A 22584-nucleotide genomic window follows, 5' to 3' on the forward strand; every position below is an offset into this window, starting at 1 on the left:
CCAGGAGGGCCCAGTCTTTCTTACCTGAGGGAAATGGAGCCTCAAGGAAGGAGCTGCTCCCCTTTCCAGCACAGCCTCAGGCCCCCCCACCTCTCCAGCAGGTGCAGTTAGAGGCCTCCCCGCTCCGTACCCCCACCCACTGGCTGGCTCCCCATATCCCGGAGAGCTGGGTGGGTCTGAGCCTGATGCCTCCCCTCTCCTCAGCAGAGTTGACCTGGTTACTAATTACCCACAGGCTTTATTATTTCTCTTTTGTTTTTATAAATTTATACATGGCAAAAGGCTCTGATAAGGCCTGTGATCATTAACTTGTAGGGCTGGTGGCCTGGGGAGGCCTGAGCCAACCAACTTCCCACCCAGCGGGCTGGGGGATGGGGAGGGTAAAGGTGAGGGGAAGGGGGTCTGGGGGCTTCAAGCACTGCCCCTCCCCTAAGGCTCTGTAACCTCCATCCTAACAGCCGGGTGGGCACTGTGCTGAAGTTTCACATGTGTGATTTCTGGCAACACTGAGATGAACTCTGGAGGCAGCTATGAATAACTGCTTCACAGATGAGGGAAATGAGAGGGGAAGTAGCTTGATGAAGGCCACCCAACTGGGACTCCACACCCGCTCTCTTTGGTGCCCTCTTCCTCCATGACTGGGGGCCAGGGGCCGGCCGGGGGTGGGTTGGGGAGACTGAGAAAGAGTCCCAGAGACCATCTCTTTTCTGTCCAAGGTCCTGATCCCAGCTTGGGGTGTGGGGGTGGCTGGATCCCTGCCACAGGGAGCCTTCAGGGTCTGCCAGGCCTCATGAGGGCCTGGGCAGGGGGCAGGGGAGCAGCCAGGGCCCCCTGACTTGGCAGGAAGAGGAGGGCAAAGGGCCTCTGTCTGCAGGGGAGGGGCAAAGAGTCAGGCATCGCCAGGCCCAGGGCAAGGGCAGCCCTGACAGGGTGGGGCTGGGCCAGACTTGCTCAGGGCCCCAGATGGGATTGGGGGCTTTCCAGGGGAGTGGGGGCAAGGGGTGCCAAAGGCCTTACCTGGCTGGGTGGGGCCTCTTGACCAGCAGCCCCTTTGGTGGGATGGTGGGTGGAGGGGAAGGCTTGATCCACAGCACTTGAGCGGGGAACAGGGGTCAAAGTGCTCCCTGGGGACCAGCAGAGACCTGGAAGCTGAGGGAGAGAGGGGAGGCAAGGAGGAAGAGACAGGATGTGGGTAGAGAGAGGCCTGGAGAAGCAGAGCAGAGCCAAGAAGCCGGGAGGGGAGAGGGGCTCACAGGCAGCTGGGAGAAGGGGCTGGGGAGAGAGTGAGGCGCCCCAAGCTGAGAGAAGGCTGGAGTGCTTCCCTCCCGCCCCGATTGGGTTTTCTTTAATGCTAACAGCATGCTATTTACTTTCCATTTAAATTTGAGATGTTGCTATAAATTATCAACCAGCTCCTTGTTCCTGCGGAGTTTATAACTAACTACCCGGGTTACTTATTGTTCAGGTAACAAAAGGGATCTGAAAACGCCCCGAAGGGAAAAAGTGGGGCCTCGAGTCCCAGGGCACAGGCTAGAGAGGGTAGGGGACCCCTGATGAAGCCCAGGCGGGCTAGAAAGGATGGTGAAGAGGCAGGACTTCTCACACAAACTAAGTGTGACCAAGTATGACCTTGGGCTAATGTCTCTTCCTCCTCCTGCCTCAGTTTCCCCACCTCAACAATGAATAAAATTCAAACTCCCAGCCTTGGTTTCCTGACCTCTTTCTGAGGGACCTCTCTCCCTTCCTCACTTCCTTTCAGTTACACTGACTTTGCTGATTCCCACCTCAGGGCCTTTGCATGCACTGTGCCTTCTGCCTAGAATTCTTCTTCCAGATCTTCCCGGGGCCAATTCCTTCTCCTTTTTGCTCAAATATCACCTCCTCAGGGAGGTCCTCCCTGACCACCCCATCTAAATAAAGGTAGGCTCCACCCCAGTCACTCCCTCTTCCGTGACTTTCATTAATTTTCACCTGTCCCTTATCATTACCTTATTTGTCTGTCTGTTTTCTAGCTCCTGCCATGAGAACAGAAGTTTTTCCAGGGCAGGGTCTTGTTCACCACTTATACCCCTGATATCAGCCCAGCAGCTGACGTGCAGCAGGAATGAATGAGTGACTAAGCTTCTCTGAGCCGCTGGGGACGTCTGCTGCTCTGGCTAAGGGAGGCTCCTTCCTGAGTGTCCTCCTAGGTCCTTCCATCCCTGAGCAGCTCACACCTCAACCTTGAGGGTCTCTGATCCTCTCCATCAGGCAGCACCAAGGCACTGAGACCCAGGAAGACAGTGGCTAGCGGGTCAGTCTGACACCCCTGACTGAGACCAGCCTGCCTGGGCTCAAATCCCAGCTCTGCCCCATTCTAGCTCCAGCAGGTGATTTTACTTTTCTGAGCCCTAGGACCTCTGCCAGGTGGAGCTGATAATAATGCTTACCCACAGGGTTAAATAGCACATAAGTGCAACAGATGATTGCTATTATTAGTGGTCTCATTTTACACGAAGGGCTTATGAATGCATTGAACTTATTTTCTCCTCCTGACAGCCTATGAAATATTATTAGCCTCATATCACAGTGGAGGAAACTGAGGCACACAGAGGTTAAGCAACTTCCCAGGGCCACCCGGAGACTGAGTGGCAGAGCTGGGATTCACACTGAGAACTTAGCTCACCCTCCAGTCGAGTGGCCCTTCAGGCTTGTCTCCCAGCTCTGTGACCTTGGACCCACTTGAAACCCCAGGGACCAGTGAGCAAAAGACCCAAAGCCTTGAACTTCTGGTTGACCCCAGGACTGGCAGAGGCAGGAGGAGGGAGATGTGGGCAGACTTTTCACCTCTCCCAGGCCCTCTTCCTTCAGCTGTGGGGCTGGGAGTTCCCAGGACTACATCGTATTGATGATGATGACAATATTTTTCCAAATACTGAGCTCTTACTGTGTGCCAGGCCCTGACCTCAGCATTTCAATCCTAGTAGAAACTCATTCAGTTCTCCCAACGGCCCTGGGAGGTAGGCATGGATTTACCGTCATGTTATAGGAGAGATGTGGGGCATCTGCACATCAGGTGCCAGGTCGCAGCAGTGGGATTTGAACCCAGGTTGGTTTCACTCTCAAATCCGTTAGAGTGAAAGCAGGAGATGCCTGGAGACCTGGCCCCTTAGTTCTGAGTTGGGGAAACTGAAAAGAGCCACGCCCTTGGTAGAGACTCTGCGTGTGCGTGTGTGTGTATGTGTGTGTGTGTGGTTGGGGGTGGGTGGGAGGAAGAGAGCAGAAAACAGAGAAACACAGAGACAGAAGGAGAAAAGAGAGATGGAGAGAAACAAAGACAGACTCATATGGGGTCATATGGACAAGGACAGATAGTAAGTCTTTAGTCTGAGCCAGGAGGGGCCCTGTTGAGAGGAAGATCGGGCTCATTCTCTCTGGAGAAGAGAGACAGAGGGAGGGAGGGGCACTCAGGAGGGTGATGACTGCCTCTGGGGCGGGGGGGGGGGGAGGCCATCGGGCAGCCCAGCCCCAGAATCAGATAAACATGTTTGCCACAGAGCACAAGGCTGGACTTTGTCCTGCCCTTCCCTCCTAGCTCTGACTGGTACTCGGAGAGTCGGGGAGGTGGAGCAGAGGCCCCTAGGAGCCCCTGAAAGCAGGGAGATGCAGCTCAGGGAGAGGTCCAGGGGGGTCTTGGCAAAGTGAGATATTCCCAAGTCCCAGCTAGGTCATTTTGGACAAGGGCTCACCTTTCTGAGCCTCAATCTTCTCACCTGTGAAATGGGCGTACGAGCAGTACCTGCTTCCTAGGGTTATTGTTAAGATTTAAATGACCACCTCTTCACCGTAAATACTCAAGAACAGAATTCCCACAGCTATCATTTTTATACAAATGGGACTTTGCTGGACTGACTGCTGATTATTTTAACTGTCTCTGTCCCCACCTTCCCTTCCTCCCTGCCTGGATAGGAACCGCTAATTAAAAAAAGGAGGAAGTCAGAGGGCCAAAGCCGACGAAAGGCTCTGTGGCCTCCTGTCTCAGAAGGGCATTGTCAAGGGGGCTGGCGAGGCTGGTTCTTTGAGAAAGGAGAGAAGGAAGGGCCGGGGAGAAGGCAGTGCGGGTTGGCTTTAGAGCACCAGGGAGCTTCTTTGCTTTTAGTTCAGTTTTTTAGAATTCAGTTGAAAACATTATATATGTATACGTAGTATACTATATTATGTAATTTACTAAGTACAGAAGAGCAACAGAAAAATGTCCCTCTCACCTCTCACCCACTCCCTGGCACCCAGCCAGCGTCTCCAGGTCACTCTGTGTCCTTCTGGTATTTCATGCGAACCTAAGCAAGTATGTGGAAATCTTTTCTCATCCCACCTGAAATTTTACACAAACAGACAAACTGTTCCATCAGGGGTTATCCAGAACTTTCTCAGTGGGTTTTTACAGCTGCCTTGTACGGAGGCACCGCAATTTAGTTAATCAGCATCCTTTTGCTGGACACTTAGGTTGTTTCCACTCTTCGGCTGTGGCAAGTGACACGGTGATGAATTGCCTCCTGCACACGCCATCTGTCACACGTGCCAGCGTGGGAGGGCTCCCAGTCTAGAAGCCAACTGCTGCATCAGGGTGGTGGGAACACAGGCCCTGGGATCTCACAGACCTGGGTTCAAATCCTGGTTCTGCCTGTTTCAGCATGGTTGTACCTGACACAGTTGTAACAGAAGCCCAGGAGAGGGGGAAGGGAAGAGAGGAGGGTTGAGCCAGAGCAGGAGAGGGAGGGAGAGGAGAATTTATATCGTACAGGCAACCTGACCCCTTCCATTACCCCACAGTGAGCAGAGGACCATATGGAGTAGGAACCACAGGTGGCCTCGGTCCCTTGAATCCCTCTAGTGAGAGAACTTCAGCTCGCAGAGTGGGATTCCATGCTCAACAACAAGGCCTCTGAATGCCAGCCCACAACCCCTTCCCCTAGGACTCTGGAGAGACTGGCCACCTGCCTCGTGCTGTGGAAAGACTGGTCACACCACCGTCCAGGGTTCAGTGAAGATTTTCAGGAGGCATTTTGACCTGTGTGATTTTTACATGACAGGCTGACTCAGAGCCGAATCCCTTTATTTGGGATTCTGCTGAGCTGGTCCTGTGACCTTGGGCAAGAGATACAAGCGACACAGGTGCTCTTAGCCTCAGAGGCCCAGGCTGTAAAGTGGCAGAATCATGTTTCTCTTCTTGTTTTCAGACCCAATCTCTTTTCCAGTTGGTCTCTCTCATCCAACCAACCGTCCTCTATATACCCAACCACCATCTGCCACCCCATCTATCCATCCAACCATCCATCCTCTCATCCAACATCAGCCCTTTACCAATCCGACTATTCATCCAGCCTCTCATCCACCATCAACACATTACCAAGTCATCCATCCATCCATCCATCCATCCATCCATCTCTACACTCATTCATTCATGTACTCATCAAGGGCATACTCTATGTCAGGCCTATTTTGGGTGCTTAGTACCAGACAGTTCCTGCCCTCAAGGTGTTTACAGTCTCTCACAGTGGATAAGACACACCCACAAATAACCTTTTTAGGTAGAATGAGGGGAGGATCTTTAAAGGAGGCTCAGAGGTGAGGTCCCTCTCCATCTGGCTTGTGTAGCTTCTGGTGGGAGTCTGTTCATGTCGACATCTGTGTCCATGTGTCTGTCTAAGTCTTTATCTGTTCCCATGTCTGTGTGGGATTGTTTGGGGCCTGTGATCTCATGTCTGCCATGTGTATGTGTCTACAGGTCTCTGTCCCCATGTCCTTGTGTCCTGACGCGAGTGTCCATACCTCCTTGTCCCTGAGTCAGGGTGCAGGCCGCCAGCTCCACACCTGCTTTCACCCACAATCCCCACCCCCAGAGTGGACAGGGCTTCTGGCCCGCAGCACCGCCAGCCCTGGCTGAGCAGGCCCTGTCCTTGCCCTCCTCCCAGGGAGGACCCGTGGCGCGTGGCGAAGATGGTCAAGTCCTACCTGCAGCAGCACAACATCCCGCAGCGGGAGGTGGTCGACACCACGGGCCTCAACCAGTCCCACCTGTCCCAGCACCTCAACAAGGGCACCCCCATGAAGACACAGAAGCGAGCCGCCCTGTACACCTGGTACGTCCGCAAGCAGCGAGAGGTGGCCCAGCGTAAGTAATGACCGACTGCAGCCCCGACTTCTGGGCAGGGCCTGGGACGCCCTGCAGCGCGAGGGTCGGGGTGGGGAGCCTCGCCAGCTGGGGCTCAGATGGGCAGACTGAGAGGAAGTCGGCAGGATGCAACCAGCATTTATTCCCCTATTCTGCACGAGGCACTCTGCAGGAGGGGAGGAGGGTTGGTCTTGGGCATCCAAAGAGGGAAGAACTGGGTCCTTGCCTCCTAAGAGCTCCCTGTGTAGAGGGGAAGTAGGAGAAAAATATCATTTTAATATGATGAGACACGTATTACAATGTGATAACAACAACCACAAAAGCTAGTGTTTATGGACTTCTCGCCATGTGCTGGCCCGGGCGGGCAGAGCACTACAGATAGCATTTCCAAGCCTTGAGCTGGTGGGGGAGGAGAGAATAATCTCTTCTTCCTCAGGAAGGTGGGGGCATTAGGAAGAATCACGCTAGAAGTATGATCTTTTGATTAAGTCTTAAAGTGTGAGTTGAATTTTGACCTATGAAGATGCAGGGAAGGGTGTCTCAGGCAGAAGGAACAGCATGAGTAAAGGCTCAGAGGCAAGGAGTATGCTCAGGGAATCCTCCATTGCAAACCTGGGAAAACCTTATTTCTAAATTTTTTATTCCTACATTATTACTCCGGGAATGGGTGGATTTTACATCTCAAGCCTCACACCCCACAAAATCCCAGGTGCACTTTCATACTTTAAAGCCTAAGTGTAAAAAAATCCTTTCGATGTTTCTTTTATTAATTATCCAGTTTTTTTTTAAGGCAATACACACTTGGTTTAAAAGTGCTTAAAACTGGAAGAAAATAAAGATTTTTACGATAAAAATTAGATGTCCTTCTCCTAAAGCAGCCACTGGCATTCTCAGTCCCATATGTATCCTTGCAGAGATATTGTGTGAATATACTAACTATGTATGTATACATATTCCCCCCACCTCTCACTCTTCTAAGGATTGCTTGCTGTTCTATTATTTGGAGTTGCCGCTAACTGACCCCCTTACCAAAGGACCAACTGAGAAAGTGGGTTTCTTCTCTCCTGGCTAATACTTGCACTTTAAGCTTGATTTTCAAGTCTGGAATGTTGAAAATAGCTCTGAATCAAGCTCAGGAGATACGGTTCAAGTTTCTGCTCTATCGTGTGACACTGGAAAAATACTTAACCTCCCTGAGCCTCAGTTTCTTCATCTGCAGAATGGAGTGGTATATGTGTCAAACACGAACAAATGCTGATGCTTACCTGGAGCCTTGTGTTGAGAAGGATTGTGAGATGATATCGTGGCTCAGCAAAAAAGTGTGCAGGGGTTGATTAGTGATGTCTGCCTTGGACACAGGCTAAGGAAGTGGTGGTGCGTGTGCTGTGTGTTTGTCACTGCTGGATCAGATATTTCTAAGTTCTAGCTGTAAGCTCATTTGGCTCAGCACCCTAGGGGTGAGAAAGAATCAGGGGCATGGTCAGGTAAGCTGATGTGGGAAGGTGTGATTGGCCAGCGTCCTGCTCATGGCTTTCTGTGCCTACAGAGTTCACTCACGCTGGGCAGGGTGGGCTGATTGAAGAGCCCACAGGTGATGAGCTACCAACCAAGAAAGGACGGAGAAACCGTTTCAAATGGGGCCCAGCATCCCAGCAGATCCTGTTCCAGGCCTACGAGAGGCAGAAGAACCCCAGCAAGGAGGAGAGAGAGGCATTGGTGGAGGAATGCAATAGGTAGTATGGCTTGTGGTCAGCAGGCCTGGGGAGAGGCTGGGAAGTGGGAGGCTCTGGGTCCTGAGGGACATGGCTGCTGTTGGCCCAGGAGTTCTCAACTCCCGCTCAGTGTCTAAAACCTCCTGGTACCCACTCCCCCACCACCCTGAGCAACCTTTGAGTGGCTGCTAGTCTCACTCATCCTTTCTACAACCTATGCGTACTGTGCTCACTTTATGATTGAAAAGACTAAGAGAGGCTAAGTCACTTGCTCAAGGTCACACAGCAGCCTGGGATTGGAACCTAAACACTCAGGTAGTGCCCTACTTCTGAGAACCCTCCCCAGACCCCAGGAGAGGGTTCTTCTGCACCCGCCCTGGACGCTCACGAATGGTCATTCCTGCAGGGCGGAGTGCATCCAAAGAGGGGTGTCACCATCGCAGGCGCAGGGGCTGGGCTCCAACCTTGTCACGGAGGTGCGTGTCTACAACTGGTTTGCCAATCGGCGCAAGGAAGAAGCCTTTCGGCACAAGCTGGCCATGGACACATACAGTGGGCCGCCCCCCGGGCCAGGCCCGGGCCCCGCGCTCCCTGCCCACAGCTCCCCCGGCCTGCCCCCACCCGCCCTCTCCCCCAGTAAGGTCCACGGTGAGTGCCTTGCGGGCAAGGGGATTAGGACGGTGGGCAGAGGGAATATGGGGGTAGGTGGGAGAGTTGGGGGGCCCCACCCTAGTGGCAGCAGCCACCCAAACCTCTCAGCACTTCAGTAGGGCTCCACTCCATTCCATCTGCATTACTTTCTGGTCTCCTCTCCACTCCACTGACCACTCAACTCCACTCATGCCATTGACTCAACTCTGCTTGATTTCAATTCAATTCATTCCAGATCAAATCAACTCAATTCATTTCAGTTCAATTCAATCCAATTCATTATAATCCAATTTGGTTCCTTTAAATTTGGTACAGTTTGATCCAGTCCAACTCCCAATCGATTCAGCTTAACTAAATGTATTTCAAGGAAATTTGGCTGGCTAATTTTGTAGAGCTCAGTTCAATTCAATTCAACTCAATCAAGCTCAATTCAGTTCAGGTTTGATTCAACTAGCTTCAGTTTCATTCAACTAATTCCAATTCTACTCAACTCAGTTCGCTGCAGTTTCATCAGCCTCTGTTCAGTTTGGTTCAGTTGTCTTTAAGCACTTGGAGCACTTACAAGTCAGGTACAGCACTAGGCAGTGGGGGCCACAGAGCTCATTAAACACGGCCCTTGTGTTCAAGGACCTGGAGGCAGCCAGCACAGGGCCTGGTGGGAAGTGGACGCTCAAGCAAAGTTCGCTGGCTGCATGAAGAGAGATGGGACAAGGGGCCTTCGCAAACCTATGCAGTGTGGAGTGATGGGGGCCCTGGAGGCGGGTAGGCAAGTGGGGTGCTGAGGCTGGACACTGCTTCCACTGCAGGTGTGCGCTATGGACAGTCTGCAACCAGTGAGGGGGCAGAAGTGCCCTCAAGCAGTGGCGGTCCCTTGGTGACAGTGTCTGCACCCTTGCACCAAGTGTCCCCCACAGGCCTGGAGCCGAGTCACAGTCTGCTGAGCACAGAAGCCAAGCTGGTGAGTGTCTCCCCCATCCCCATGGTGGGGGAGACCTTTCCAACCCCACCTCCCCTTGGCTGGGAGATTCTGGAGCAGTCTCCAGGGAGGCAGGGTGTGGCCTCAGCCTGACGCAGTTCGGCTTCCCCTCCAAGGTCTCAGCCGCTGGGGGCCCCCTGCCCCCTGTCAGCACTCTGACAGCACTGCACAGCTTGGACCAGACATCCCCAGGCCTTAACCAGCAGCCCCAGAACCTCATTATGGCCTCACTCCCCGGGGTCATGGCCATCGGGCCTGGTGAGCCGGCCTCCTTGGGCCCCACGTTCACCAACACAGGCGCCTCCACCCTGGTCATTGGTAAGCTGGTGGGGGTGGGAGAGCACCTGGGAGAGGGGCTCATGGGGCTCCCATGGAATCCAGGAACTGTTAGAGCTCCAGGACTCATTCATTTGTGTGTTTATTGAGTGCCCACCCCGTGCTCCATCAGCAATACACACAGGAACCAAACAGACCAAAATCTCAGAGGCCCAACTGGGGTGGCAGACAGCAAGCGTAATACATAAATTATACACAGAGCGCCTTAGAAGGTAAACAGCTATGGGAAAACAGAGCGGTGAGGAGGACTGACGTTTTCTAGGTTGTAGGTGTTTCTTTTTTTTTTTTTTAAAGTCCAGGAAGACTTTTATTTGTGGGAATTAACATGCAGAAGCTCAATATATATGACACATAGGGAGCTGCTAGGAGAGGGGTACAGAGAGTTAACCCCAGGGCCTTTGCACTGCTGTGGAATCCCTCCAGGGAATCTAGTTTGACACACCCCCTGCCCAGAGAAGGGGAGTTGCTTGCCAGGGCCATGTAGGTTAGTGACAGTTCCTAGTGCAAGGGTGTTTCCTGACTGCCTTGTCCCTCCTCCAGCACACTGGCTCTAGGAAGGAGGGAGGGTGCCCCCAGTGGGTCTGGGCTGGGTCCGGGGAGGCCACAGGGGTGGCAGACCTGGCTGACTCCTGCCCCTCCCGCTCCAGGCCTGGCCTCCACTCAGGCCCAGAGCGTGCCGGTCATCAACAGCATGGGCAGCAGCCTGACCACCCTGCAACCGGTCCAGTTCTCGCAGCCCCTGCACCCGTCCTACCAGCAGCCACTCATGCCCTCGGTGCAGAGCCATGTGGCCCAGAGCCCCTTCATGGCCACCATGGCCCAGCTACAGAGCCCCCACGGTGAGCGTCCCCTGGCCCCACGCTGGGGGAGGCGGTGGGAGAGGTTGGCTTAAGGGAAGGGGGCGGCTTAGCAGATGTGGCCTGCGCGTCTGTCTGGTACAAGTGCGAGCGCTTCTCTGACGGGGGCTCTCCAGGGGCCCAGGCGAGTGTCTGTGGGCCAGAACACGTTTCACTGTGTGAATGTGCGTGGCCATGTGTGTGCGCACGTGGGTTTGTGGGAGTGGATGTGCGCCCTTGGGGCCGTATGTATTTCAGGGTTCACTGTTGCTCAGCCTTTAGAAAGGTAACATGGTGGTCACAGCATGAAATACATAATGCTCCCAGCAGGGTTTGGGGCAACACCCCGTCATCAAACACCATGATTCCTGCAGCAAAAGGCAGAATTCCATGAAGTAGGCTAATAAAGATTCACATAGCCTCACACCGCGTTCAGGTCAGATTTTGCCACCAAATGAACTTTAGTGCCAACCTGACAAAAACCTGTTGGCTTTCAGACCTTTTTGGAATTTGGAATCATGAACAAGGGATCATGGACCTGAGTATCTGTGGCTAAGAGTATCTGGCTAAGAGCATCATTTATGTGTGCACATGGGTAGTTGTGTTTTTATCGGGGTCCACGTGAGAATATGCAGTTTATGTTGCTTTTTCTGCTGGCGTCTGCTGCTGTGGGGCTGGGCACTGCCGGTGAAAGGCTGGGTTACACTGTGGCGAGGGGTCCTCAAGGCAGAGATGTGCTGCCCGCCTCACCCCCTAACAGAGGCACCGGCCTTTCCCTCCAAGGCTGGTACTTGGTACAGTAGTATCTGTGCCTCCCAGTCCCTTTCACCCCTGTTGTCTCCAGGTGATGGGAGGACCTGGGTTTGGGTTCCTGGTCTCCCCCAGGCTCCTCATCACTGAGACAGGCGGAGCAGCCCCTGTAGCTGGGGAGAACATCCAACCCCTCCATCTGGAGCTCCCAGTTTTGGAAATTAGCCCTGAGTCCCCAACATCCCACTGGGTGTTCACCAGGCTCACGCTCCCCTTATCCCCGAGTCCCCCTCCCCTGCCTTGAGGCCCTCCGGGGAGGGGTCCAGCCCAGCCCAGCCCAGGTGCCATGTCTGCATCCTCCTCTCTTCTCCCTTCTGGCCAGCCCTCTACAGCCACAAGCCAGAGGTGGCCCAGTACACCCACACAGGCCTGCTTCCGCAGACCATGCTCATCACCGACACCACCAACCTGAGTGCCCTGGCCAGCCTCACACCCACCAAGCAGGTAAGGCCCTGACCTGCCTCGGCCCCTCCTGGGCCCAGCCCCAGCACACACCCTGGGGGCTCAGGAGGCCGCTGTTCCTCCAGGTCTTTACCTCAGATGCTGAGGCTTCCAGCGAGTCCGGGCTTCACACGCCGGCATCTCAGGCCACCACCATCCACATCCCAAGCCAGGACCCTGCTGGCATCCAGCACCTGCAGCCCACCCATCGGCTCAGTGCCAGCCCCACCGGTGAGCGGCCTTTCCCTGCCCCCTTCCTTGCTGCTTCCACAGCTGGGGAGGAAGCTGTGGGCAGCAGACGGGTGTAAATGGAGGGGCACCTGCACTCCCCCAAAGTGAGCCCGGGCGGACAGGAAACCACAGGAAACGGGCCTATCTCACAGGAACATCTATTCACTCAGTCGAGGAAAAAGAACCGGAAGAGGCAGTAAAGGGCAATCATGAGGTGAGAACTGGGCTGGCTGTGGGCCAGAAGTGACTCAGGGATGTGCTACCTTGGCTCAGGGCTTAGCATTTTTTGAACTCCTTGCCAACGGTTAAAAATTAAGAGTTTTCACAGGTTTCTGACTTCTCTTGGAAAATCGGAAGGACTCATGCTCCCACGTAGCAATCAGAGTGTGGGCTCTCCAGCCCACCACGTCCCACCCAACCCGTGCCTTTCCACCCTGACGCCCCGAGTCTGCAGCCCCCATGTCACGGTGAAGAGCAGGCACTCTGGAATCAGGCTGCCAGGCTCTGAGGCCTGGAGCGGCTGCTTGCTGAGTGTCACTCTGGGCAAGTTACTCCCCTGTGAGCCTCAGGCCTTGCATCCAGCCCTAGTGGCTGCAGGGACAGTCACCGAGGGCTCCACGGCCCAGGCTCCACGCTCTGCCCTTGAGGTGTGTGTCATCATCCCCATTCTACGGATGAGAAAGCACTCAAGGAGAGGGGCTTGGCTGTGCCCCCGACAGCTACTAGGTAATGGGGCCGGGACTTGAATCCAGGTTCAAACTCAAAGCTCATTCTCTCAACCGTCTGAATCAGTCAGGTTCTCCTGAGACGCAGAACCAATAAGAACATGTACACACACACACACACACACACACACACACACACACACACACACACACACACACACACACACACACACACACACATTCATACATGTATTGAAGGAAATGGCTCACACGACTGGCAAGTCTGAAAGCTGCAGGGCAGGGCAGGAGTTAATACTACAGTCCTGAGGCAGAATTCCTTCTCTGGGAAACCTTAGCTTTTGCTCTTAAGGCCTTGAACTGCTTGGACAAGGCCCAGATACATTATTGAGGGAAATACCCTTTGCTTAACATCAACTGACGCAAGTGGTAACCACGTCTACAAAACCCTTCACAGCAACACTTGGATTGGCATTTGGCTAAGTGACTAGGTACCAAACACCAGCCAAGGTGACGCATAAAACTAACCACCACTGTCTCACCAAGGCTTTTCTGATGTTTCCACTAAAACGTGCTGAGGCCATTTCCTGGGAGGCCCTGGAACCTGGCTGGGGGTTAACAAGGCCTGAGGGTAGAGGTTTGACTTTGGGGTTCTGGTTACCTGCTAAGACTCAGGAGGAGGCGAGGCCCCATGTTCCCATCCTGAGCACCCTGTGGGTCCGGAGGGGTCAGGCTGGCCTTGGTGTGCAATCCAACAGCTTCACCTGCCTCTGCAGTGTCCTCCAGCAGCCTGGTGCTGTACCAGAGCTCCGACTCCACCAACGGCCACAGCCACCTGCTGCCGTCCAACCACAGCGTCATCGAGACCTTCATCTCCACGCAGATGGCCTCTTCTTCCCAGTAACCATGGCAACTGCCTCCCATGGACTGGGCCCTGGAGCCTCCACAGCCTGCTTGAGGGGTGACGAGGACATCTGAGCCTGCAAAACTTCCGCTGTCACGGGGCTGCTGCTCTCCCCTGGAAAACGGTGCCTTGGTCCCCACCCTGCTCTGCCAGCATCAAAGATGGGGATTCTGAGGTGCCCCAACCCAAAGAAGGCTGCTTCAGTGCACAAGAGGGGACTGTAGAGAGCTGGGAAGCAGTTTGTTCCCAGTGCGACATGGGAGGGACTATCCCTGCCACTCAGGGTACATCTTATGACTTGGAATAGAAAGGGGGCAGCCTTTGGACTCTGGTACCCCAAGGCTGGGCCTGTGGAAAGCCCTGGTATCCTGAAGGAAATTGCCAGCCACACTTCTCAGGACACAAGGGACAGAGGTCATGGATCAACATGGCCCTATTCTGTCACCTATGCCCAGCCTCTCTTCCTGCTGTGAACCCCCATTTGGACCCACCCCTGTCCCCAACTCACATCAGCATCGTCTGAGTGGCTACTCTGTGCCAGGGGCCCAGGGCACGCAGGCCTCACCAGCTTCCCTCGTCCTGAGCCATCCCTCTCCCTGCCCCTGTGACCTCCAATTTTCTTGGACATACGTCCCCCCCGAGCATCAAGCCTTCTGACGCCAGCCTGGCATCCTGCTGCTGCTGGAAAGCCCCCCCTCAGGGCTAGACGTCATTTTCATTCCTATGGGAGCCTCGTGACTCTGAGCCTGGTGTGAAGTCGAGGTCCTGGGGCAGCAGACCCTTCCTTGGTTTGGAGGAGAAGCTGCTGAGCTCAGGAGGCAGTAAGGCAGGAGCAGCTGGCAGAGCTGAGGTGCCCAGAGGGAGGAGAGGCAAGACTGGCGGAGAGGCTGCCACCTGGAAGCCTGGAGCCTGGCTGGCTGAGGCGATGGGGAGAGGTCCACGCATTCACAGCACCCCCGGAACCTGAGGCCCTGAGGGACAAGGCAGCCGTGAAAACCCAGGGCTCATGTGCCCTCATCATCCCAGGGCTGCTGCAGACAACCTGGCCCTCGTGGACCGCCTCCATCCTGGTGCAGGGGGAGAGCTGGCACCCCTGCAGCTTGCAGCCGGCTAAGGGCGAGCCTGTACATTTATTTAACTTTTAGTAAAGCAAATGAGGAACGTAGCAGAAACTTCTTGTGTGTCCACACGTTGCCCAGAGTGGGATGGGCAGGCAGAGGGGAGCAGAGGGACCTGGTGGCTTGAGTCTAGCACACCCACTCTCACAGCCCACCTGTCTTTCTTGCTCTGCTGAATCTCCAAGGCAAGGTGATGAAGCCAGAACTTCACCTTCACCTTGCACGTCTGCTCCTTCCTGCAGAATACTCTGGTCCATGAATCCCAGTCCACAAGCGCTGTGACACTTCCTTGAAGCTGGGGTGCAGGAACACTCCTAGGGATGTAGGCAGGAAGACCCCACCCGTGTGATGCTTACTTAAAATGGCTCATCAAGATTTAGCACTGACAGGGAGGCAGCACCCAAATCACTCTGTTACATGCTAGGTTCCTTGACAATTTATTTTCCATAATCTGGTTGGCTCACAGACAAGACTGTGTGTGGCGTATTCACCCATGTGGAGAAAGGGGATTCTGGAAAACCGGGGGAGGGGGAAATCTCTCTCCTTCTTTTTCAGGCAATGTTATATCAAGTCTGTGTTGTTTGGCGGGAGAAGCACAAAACTCCTTCCAGGCCTCTGCATCTCGGGGTCCCCCTCCCCTGTCTTCTTCAGATTGTCTCCCACATCAGGTGGAGGAGGTGGAGGAGAAGGAAAAGGTCTCCCCTGCCTTGCTCTCCTCAGACAGGACTGGGGAGGTGGAAGCTCTACCACTTGGCCATCAGCTTGGGTAACTGGAGGCTCCTCTTGCTTCCCGAGGCCATGGAATGCTCTGGTACCACAGGCCGGCCCCAGCCCCAGTGGGAGCCCGGAAGGGCAGGGCTCAGCTCAGGCTTCTGGCCCTACAGCTACGCCTTTGCCCTGGCCCTGGGGCAAGCCCCAGTCATGGGCAGAGTCTGGACTTGCCAGCCAAGTCCTTGAACTGGGAGAGGGAGGCAGGGCGTGGAAATACCTTGTCCCCAGTGGGCGCCCCTAGTCGGGCTGGGCTCAGTTTGCAGGCACAGCTGTTGCACTCCTTGCTGGTGGGAATGGGGAGGCCTCACTGGCCCTCTTTGCCTTTTTCTTCCTTTTCTTCTTTTTGGTTCCAAGTGGCGCCTGGTCTCCGTTGAGCTCAGCGGACTCCTGTTCCTGCTTCCTGACGGCGGCCTTGCTTGTGGTGGTGGTGGCGGTGACGATGTCGGTGCTGGCCTCCTTCTTGGCTTTCTTTTTCAACTTCTTTTTCTTCTTCTTCACCTTTTCCTCCACGTTGACAGGGCCGTGGATGGCAGACTCCTGCAGAATGTCGGAGGCTGACACAGCCGCCTCCCGGCACCGCTGCAACTCCTCGCCGCCATCGTCACTGCTGCAAGGGGAGGGCAGGCAGGGTCAGCTGGAGTCGGGATGGGGCCCCAAGGCTGTCTCTTGCTGCCTCAGTCAAAGCCACCAGAAAGGCCACAGAGAGGGCAGCAGTCAGGGAGCTCAGTAAGGTAGACCTGGGTTCCAGTACTGGCTTCTCTGTTTCCCAGCTGTGTGGCCTCTTTAAGTGACTTAAGCTCTCTGACCCTCAGTGTCTTCATCTATAAAATGAGGATCTTAACAGAGCCCAGGGCTCCCAGGGATGTCCTGGGAGTGAGGTGTCTGGCCAAGATGGGTGCTCAAGAAGCAGCAAATATCCAAAGCCAACTCCCAGTGGAAATTCTCCCCCTCCCACTGATGCACTATTTCTCCAGCTGCCTGACAGGGTCCTTCTGGACCTGACCAGAGTCGGCTAGACTATTCGGGGGAGGCAGGCGGTGGGGTGCAGAACTGGCCAAGACAGAACAAGGCCAAAGCGAGGGCACTTGAGGAAAGGGTGTGCTGTCTCACCTGGAGCTGGAAGGCAACCGTTTCTGTTGGGGCTTGGGGGTGGCCTCCTTCTCAGGGCCTCCGGGGATGGATGTGAAGAAAAGCCGGAAGCCTGAAATCCAAAGGGGCGGAGTCAGCATCCCAGGGGCCCCCTCCCCGGGTGCCTCAGCTGCCCTGCCTCTGCCCTCAAGGAGCTCCCAGTCCACAGGGAATGGTGCCTCACAGGATGAGGGGCACGCTTATTGCCTGCTGGAGCGAGAGGACGGGGTGCTTGAGAGGAGGCCAGCTGCCAAATCAGGTCAGCACGCCCTCTGAGGCATCTGGAAGGCAGCAGTTGAGCCTCCTGCCTCAGGCAGTTTCCCAAGTGGCAGATGACTCGGGCATGGGACAGAGACCCCAGCAGGATGTCTGTAGTGTGCACTGGTGAGGCGCTCCTGCTCAGGGCCAGACAGACGAGGTCACCTCAGGCAAGTGCCTGCATTTCTTGGAGCCCCAGCCTCCCTCACAGCTCCCCCTGTAAACAGTGTCAGCACAATACCAGCCGCAGACAGGGGCTGCAGGGATGAAAGAAGGTTGCATACAAAACTGTATTCCCGGCTCCAGACTCACAGCAGGTGCTTAATAGACGAGAGCTGTTATTAATAGTATAACTGCTCACCATCATCCTCTGGGGTGACTCTCTGTACTTCAGCCTTTCTTGGCTCCTTCACTACTTCTGAGATGGTAATGGAGCTAAGGGAAGAAGAAAGAGGAGATGGTTGATTTAGGATGTGATCTGGGGTGACAAGGAAAAAAAAAACTTTAATTAAACCTTTTTTTTTTTAAGTGGAGGGGACAGGGTAATGTGATGTTAAGTGCAAAAGGAGAGAGCATACTGGCCCGATAAAGACGCTCATGCTTACAGCCCTTGCTAGCTCCCACTGCAGTGCCTCATTTGTTTAAACCCTACTTGATTCCAGAAAGTGCTGAAGAAGTTTTGAAAATATTCAGTCCAACAGAAGAGTGCGATTTTAAATGAGGCAAAGAGAAAATAAGAGCACAAGGGACAGAATGAACCAGGAGTGTGGTCAGGAAGTCCCATACACTTGCTAGACAGAGGGCACACACTGCGTTCTGAGCTTCCTGGCAGCAAGCAGGAAGAAGGAAATATGACTAATCTAGAAAAAATTGTTCTGAGGTTGGTGCCTAGAGCAGGGCAAACCTGTTTTATTTGGTTTTTGTTTTTAATTTTTAAATTTTTAAAAAGCTTGAGATAACTGCATACTGACATGATGCAGTGCCAAGAAATAACATAGAGGAAGATCCCACATACTTGTCACCCAGTTTCTCCCTGTGGTAATACTGGGCGTGACTAGCGTCCATCATCACAACTAGGAAACCAACTTTGCTACAATCCATGGAGCTTTTTCATACGTCAGACCTGGGTTTTGAATCCTGATTTTGTCACTTAACAAGGGACTTCATCTCTCTGAGTCTCTGTTACCCATCTGTACACTGGGAATGGTCACAGTCCCTGCCTCTTACAGCTGTCACAAGGATGAAATGAGATAGGGGATATGAGGCACTCAGCACAGAGCCTGGCTTGTAAGCAGGTGCTCGGTAAACGGCAGCTATGACAATGATGAAGACGATTACCATTGTAGAAATAAAAAATGAGCCTCACAGGACCCCTCACATAAAACTGGAGATGATGCCAACCAGGCGCTGACTCTGACCTGAGCATCTAGCAGTGGTTCAAGGTTGGTCCATAAGGGACATCAGGCTATGTCTACAGATATATCTGGTTGTCACAAAAGATGAGGGGGAATGCCACTAGGGTCTAGTGGGTAGAGGCCAGGAATGCTGCTGACCATCCTGCAGTGCACAGTATGGCCCCACAACCCAGAAAGCTCCAGTCCCAAATGTCCATAGTGCCAAGGCTGAGAAACCCTGATGTAACACAGGACCAACTGGAGCACCATTTCTTTAGAGAGAAATACGGAAATGCTGCAGGGAATATTCTAGTTACCATGTGTAACTAGCATCCTGCTGGATTTCTACCTGGGGAAACGGCCGATGTAGGTCACTGCAATGCCAGGTGGAGAAAAACCGCTCCCATGGGCTAAAATGCCAACTGTCCTTCCTCAACACGTTCAGCACACTCTCGGGTCAGGGGACGAGCACTAATGTGGGGTGCAGCCTGCTGAGGCCTGGCCCACCGTTCTGTATCAGAGGAGCAGCCACTGTGCACTCTGGGAGGTTCATTTGTCCTTTTAGATGGCTATTTCAAATTGAAAGACTGTGGCCTGGATGTCCTCATCTTCCTTTTAAATCCTGCTAGGCCTCTGTCCATCGGAAACGGGTCTAGACCAGCCTGTCCTGAAACGTGCCCCATGCCCCGCTATGGGTCCTCCGTAGAACAGAGGCACTGTGGCCACATGACTCTGGAAGACGCTGAGCTACACAAAGTCACACAGGTCTCTACAGCAGGGCTTCTCAGAGCCTTGACTATTCTACAAGGAATCCAAATCTCCAGGGCACGGGGGGCACACAGAGTGCAGCGTTTCCCAGCCTCTTTGTTGCTGGACCCCTTCTGTCGAGAGCCACGCTCCAGACTCGCGTTCCTTGGCCCCCACTTTAGGAACGCTGGCCTGGATCTTTACAGATTGTGTTCTCTCAGTGCCTGGCATACACAAAGCACCCAAGAAGCAGTAATTCTGTCGGTCCCTTGCCCTCTTGCGGTGGGAAGGAGCTCGCTCATCTCGGGCTCCCCTTTTACTCTGCTGGTGGCCGGGCGCAGTGGTTAAGAGCATGGCCTTCAGAGTCAAAGCCACTCTGCTCCTTCCTTCCTATGACTTCAAGCAAGTGCTTCTACTCAGAGGGGAGCCTCTATTTCTACATTTGGACAGACCCTATGTGGCAGGGTGATTATGAAAGCAGTGAGGTGACGGATGCCAGCCCACAGGAGCCATTACTGTGTGTATTGATTGAGGGTGGGAGAAGAGAACAGAAGCTTCTGGTTACCTGTCCAGCAGGGCTCCCAGCTTCTTAGCTACGTGGGCTCGGAATTCGGGGGTGGTCTGAAGCTCGTTGCCATCTTGTTCGTGCTCATTCGCCTTGTGCCTACAACACACACAAAAAGGCTCACTTCCTGCAAGCTTAGAAGCTGTCCCCGTGAGGGCAGGGACAATGTATGTCTGGTTTACTCTGACATCGCAGGGTCTCACCCAGCCTCAGCCACACAGCAGGGGAGCAACATCAGTGAACAAATACATGAAATTTGAACCCACAATGCATGGTACCTGAAGCTCGGCTGGGTGGTTGGCAACTGAGTATTCGCAGCACCTGTGGAGAAACAGAACGCTGAGGCATTTATAGAGGAAATGACAGTAACAATTGTCAAGTGCTGTATTTTATGTGATTTACATGCGTAACTCACTGAATCTTCCTAACAACCTCACGGGGGAGGGGTCACAATTATCCCCATTTTGCAGAAGAGGAAACTGAGGCAAGGAGATGTAAAAGAGCTGAGCCAGAGTCAAACAGCTAGTAAGCGACAGAGTTGAGGACCCAGGCTGTCTGGCCCTAGAGCCCTGCTCTTAGCCACCATGTTGAACAGGCAAGTCTAAGGATCATTTGATTTCAGTATTTATTGAGTACCTAGTACGTACCTGGCTGTGTGCTGAGTGCTGTGGAGGAGAGAGAAGGGGACTCAGTTATGCTGATCACATTTTTCAAGCTAAGACAATGGGGATGCCTGGCCTGGCGGTCACCTGCTCAACCAAACACTGAAGGTCTAATATTACCCGGCTGGTGTTCCAGCTGCTGAACAACTTAGATGAAGATCCCAGCCCTCATGGAGCTGACATTCTAGTTGGTGGAAACAGATGACAAAAAACACACACAATTAAAACACAAAATTAGATAATAGGTACAGGGAAAACACACAAAGCAGGGGAGGGAGGTAAGGAGTGCTGGTTGGGGATCACTTTATAAAAGTGGGCAGACAGCTTCACTGACAGGTGACACGTGAGCAGAGATTGGAGACCATGGCTATCCAGGAGAGTCTTGCAGGCAGAGGGAAGAGCAGCTGCAAAGGCCCTGAGGCAGGGGCCTGTCTGGTGTGTTTCAGAACCAGCAATGAGGCCAGTGGGGCTGAAGCCCAGGGAGCAGGGGTAACAGCAGAAACGGAGAACTTGTAGGGGCCAGACCACGTGATGACTTGGGCCTTGAGGGAGGTGAGGGGCCACAGGAAGGCTGCGCACTGAGGAGGGACACACATGCATTCAGGATTTTACAGAATCTCTGGGGCTGCTGTGAGGAGCCAGACTGCAGAGGGACAAGGGCGGAAGCAGGCGGAAGACTGCTGTAGTAACTGAGATGGTGAGAAGTGGCAGGACTCGGGATGTGAGTATTTTGAAGATGGATCAATGGGATTTTGCTGATGGTCTAGACAGACAGTGTGGGAGATGAGTGAAAGATGGCTCTGAGCTTTGTGAATCCTGGGACAAAATGTGCTTGTGTTTTTAAGAGGCCAACTGAGCCAAATGGACACTTGGTAATTCGACCCAAAGCAGGGCCACAGCGCATCAAACACTCCAGGGGACACAGCTGACGCTGTGGTCTGTGTCGCCGGCTCTGGAGCACAATGCAGGATGTGAAGTGCCCGATGCTCCTGGACTTGAGGAATTTGGAAGCCTGGGATACACGGTCTTTAAAGACCTGGTCCTTCTTGAGTGATCACAGGAAGAAGAGGATTTCTTCTGTCACGACCACAGACCAGTGGATGTGAGGTTCTGTCACGGAACAGAAGCAGTCAGATCCCAGGCCCCAGATGACAAGAGTTCAGCTGAGCCCTGGCTCCTCTACTGACGACCTTGGACAAGTCATGTTACCTCCCCAAGCCTTTGTTTTTTCTAATCTATAAAATAGGGATAGATTACTGACCTTCCAGGGTGAGTCTGAGGACATAATGAAGTTTTATGTTGTTTCGGACACTTCGTTTGCATGTCCATTCTCTCCCTGGATTTGTAAGCTACCGGAGTACATGGTCTGCTTCTTTTTATCTTATCTCCAGCTCTCGGCATAGTGCCTTGGTGTAAAATAAATGTTGCAAAAAGGAGTCAAAAGTGTACATTGCCCTAAAATTAAAGGCGTCTGAGGGTTTGGACGACCAGTTCCTCATCAGTGGATTAAAGACCTCCCAACCCTGGAGCCTTCTCGGGGAAAGAAGTGGAATCCCGGTGACTCCCTCCTCACCATCCATCCTCTTAGGCCGCAGGGTAAGATCCTACGCCCTTCGGCCAGACTCCCTGAACACAGTCCCCTACCGGCTGTTGGCTTCACCGGCCCCCTCGGGCGCTGCTCCAAGCCCCAGGCCGGCATCGCCGCCTCGCGACATCGTTCCACCTCCTCCGCGTCGCTGCTGCTGCTGCTTTCCATATCGCTCATGGTGCCATTGGGCGCCGCCACCTTGAACCACCGCAAAGGATTGTGGGGAGCGCCTCCACGATCCTACAAGACAGCGGAAAAGCGCAAGGCATTGTGGGGATTGTAGTTCTCAGCCTCAGGCCGCCATTGGTCGCAAAAGGTCTTGGAGGTTTCCTCAAACGTGAGAGCTAGGAGGGCCTAAGAGATCGACTTAATCTCTTATTTAATGCATGATTTAATCTCTTATTTAATGCATGGATGAAGACTCATACATAGTAATATCCCAAATGTGACTTTTTACTATTAATGACAACTGAATTTCAGGATCATTTGTTTTCTTTGTAATCATGTGTGTTATATTTTTATGCATCCTTTTCTTGATGAGGAAAATGAGACCTACTCAGGGGAAGGAATCGCCTAAGGTCACGCAGGGGGTTAATGACAGAGCCAGGATTGGTTTGCAGGT

The 22584-nt window shown here is 53.6% G+C and overlaps 2 protein-coding genes and 1 long non-coding RNA gene across 10 annotated transcripts in view; 1 reads left to right on the forward strand and 2 right to left on the reverse strand.

Moving 5' to 3' along the window:
- The window catches only part of LOC116150000 (uncharacterized), an 18341-nt gene extending 16976 nt beyond the window's left edge, over positions 1-1365 (reverse strand). For all 4 annotated transcript variants that reach the window (XR_010378590.1, XR_010378591.1, XR_010378588.1 and 1 more), the window contains exon 1: positions 1018-1365. This is a non-coding gene — a long non-coding RNA (uncharacterized LOC116150000). The remainder of the gene's footprint in view (positions 1-1017) is intronic.
- HNF1A (HNF1 homeobox A) overlaps positions 1-14261 on the forward strand; it is a 15508-nt gene extending 1247 nt beyond the window's left edge. Inside the window, exons 2-11 of one of the 2 annotated variants that reach the window (XM_031442769.2) lie at positions 5952-6151; positions 7698-7884; positions 8270-8511; positions 9321-9472; positions 9607-9808; positions 10474-10665; positions 11795-11916; positions 12000-12144; positions 12297-12358; positions 13604-14261. In XM_031442769.2, the coding sequence (XP_031298629.1) occupies positions 5952-6151; positions 7698-7884; positions 8270-8511; positions 9321-9472; positions 9607-9808; positions 10474-10665; positions 11795-11916; positions 12000-12144; positions 12297-12358; positions 13604-13792 (1693 nt within the window). In that variant the 3' untranslated portion in view covers positions 13793-14261. The remainder of the gene's footprint in view (positions 1-5951; positions 6152-7697; positions 7885-8269; positions 8512-9320; positions 9473-9606; positions 9809-10473; positions 10666-11794; positions 11917-11999; positions 12145-12296; positions 12359-13603) is intronic. The other variant, XM_031442771.2, reaches the window with a different exon arrangement.
- Positions 9890-22169, reverse strand: C31H12orf43 (chromosome 31 C12orf43 homolog). 4 transcript variants are annotated; one of them, XM_064481205.1, is made up of 9 exons: positions 22019-22169; positions 21636-21780; positions 21411-21484; positions 20360-20377; positions 19991-20033; positions 19713-19811; positions 17368-17441; positions 16731-16821; positions 9890-16227 (listed from the first exon to the last, which is right to left on the reverse strand). In XM_064481205.1, the coding sequence occupies exons 1-9, from the start codon at positions 22137-22139 to the stop codon at positions 15873-15875; spliced, it is 1020 nt and encodes a 339-aa protein (XP_064337275.1). In that variant the 5' UTR covers positions 22140-22169; the 3' UTR covers positions 9890-15872. The 4 variants fall into 4 exon arrangements, with proteins under 4 accessions (XP_064337275.1, XP_064337276.1, XP_010993551.1 ...); XM_064481206.1 differs by lacking the exon at positions 21636-21780 and having other exon boundaries at positions 22019-22165; XM_010995249.3 differs by lacking the exons at positions 21411-21484; positions 21636-21780.
- Positions 22170-22584: the final 415 nt, after the last annotated feature.

This window comes from Camelus dromedarius, chromosome 31 (genome assembly GCF_036321535.1).
Source record: "Camelus dromedarius isolate mCamDro1 chromosome 31, mCamDro1.pat, whole genome shotgun sequence".
Classification (NCBI taxonomy): domain Eukaryota; kingdom Metazoa; phylum Chordata; class Mammalia; order Artiodactyla; family Camelidae; genus Camelus; species Camelus dromedarius.

Excerpts from the sequence above, each read along its gene's own strand:
- C31H12orf43 (XM_064481205.1), bottom strand. The coding sequence starts at position 22,139 with ATGAGCGATATGGAAAGCAGCAGCAGCAGCGACGCGGAGGAGGTGGAA. Across the intron at positions 21,485-21,635 it reads CCTCAGACTCACCCTGGAAG|AACCTCACATCCACTGGTCT; the intron begins GTCAGTAATCTA and ends GTTCCGTGACAG. Across the intron at positions 16,228-16,730 it reads CGGTTGCCTTCCAGCTCCAG|CAGTGACGATGGCGGCGAGG; the intron begins GTGAGACAGCAC and ends CTCCCCTTGCAG.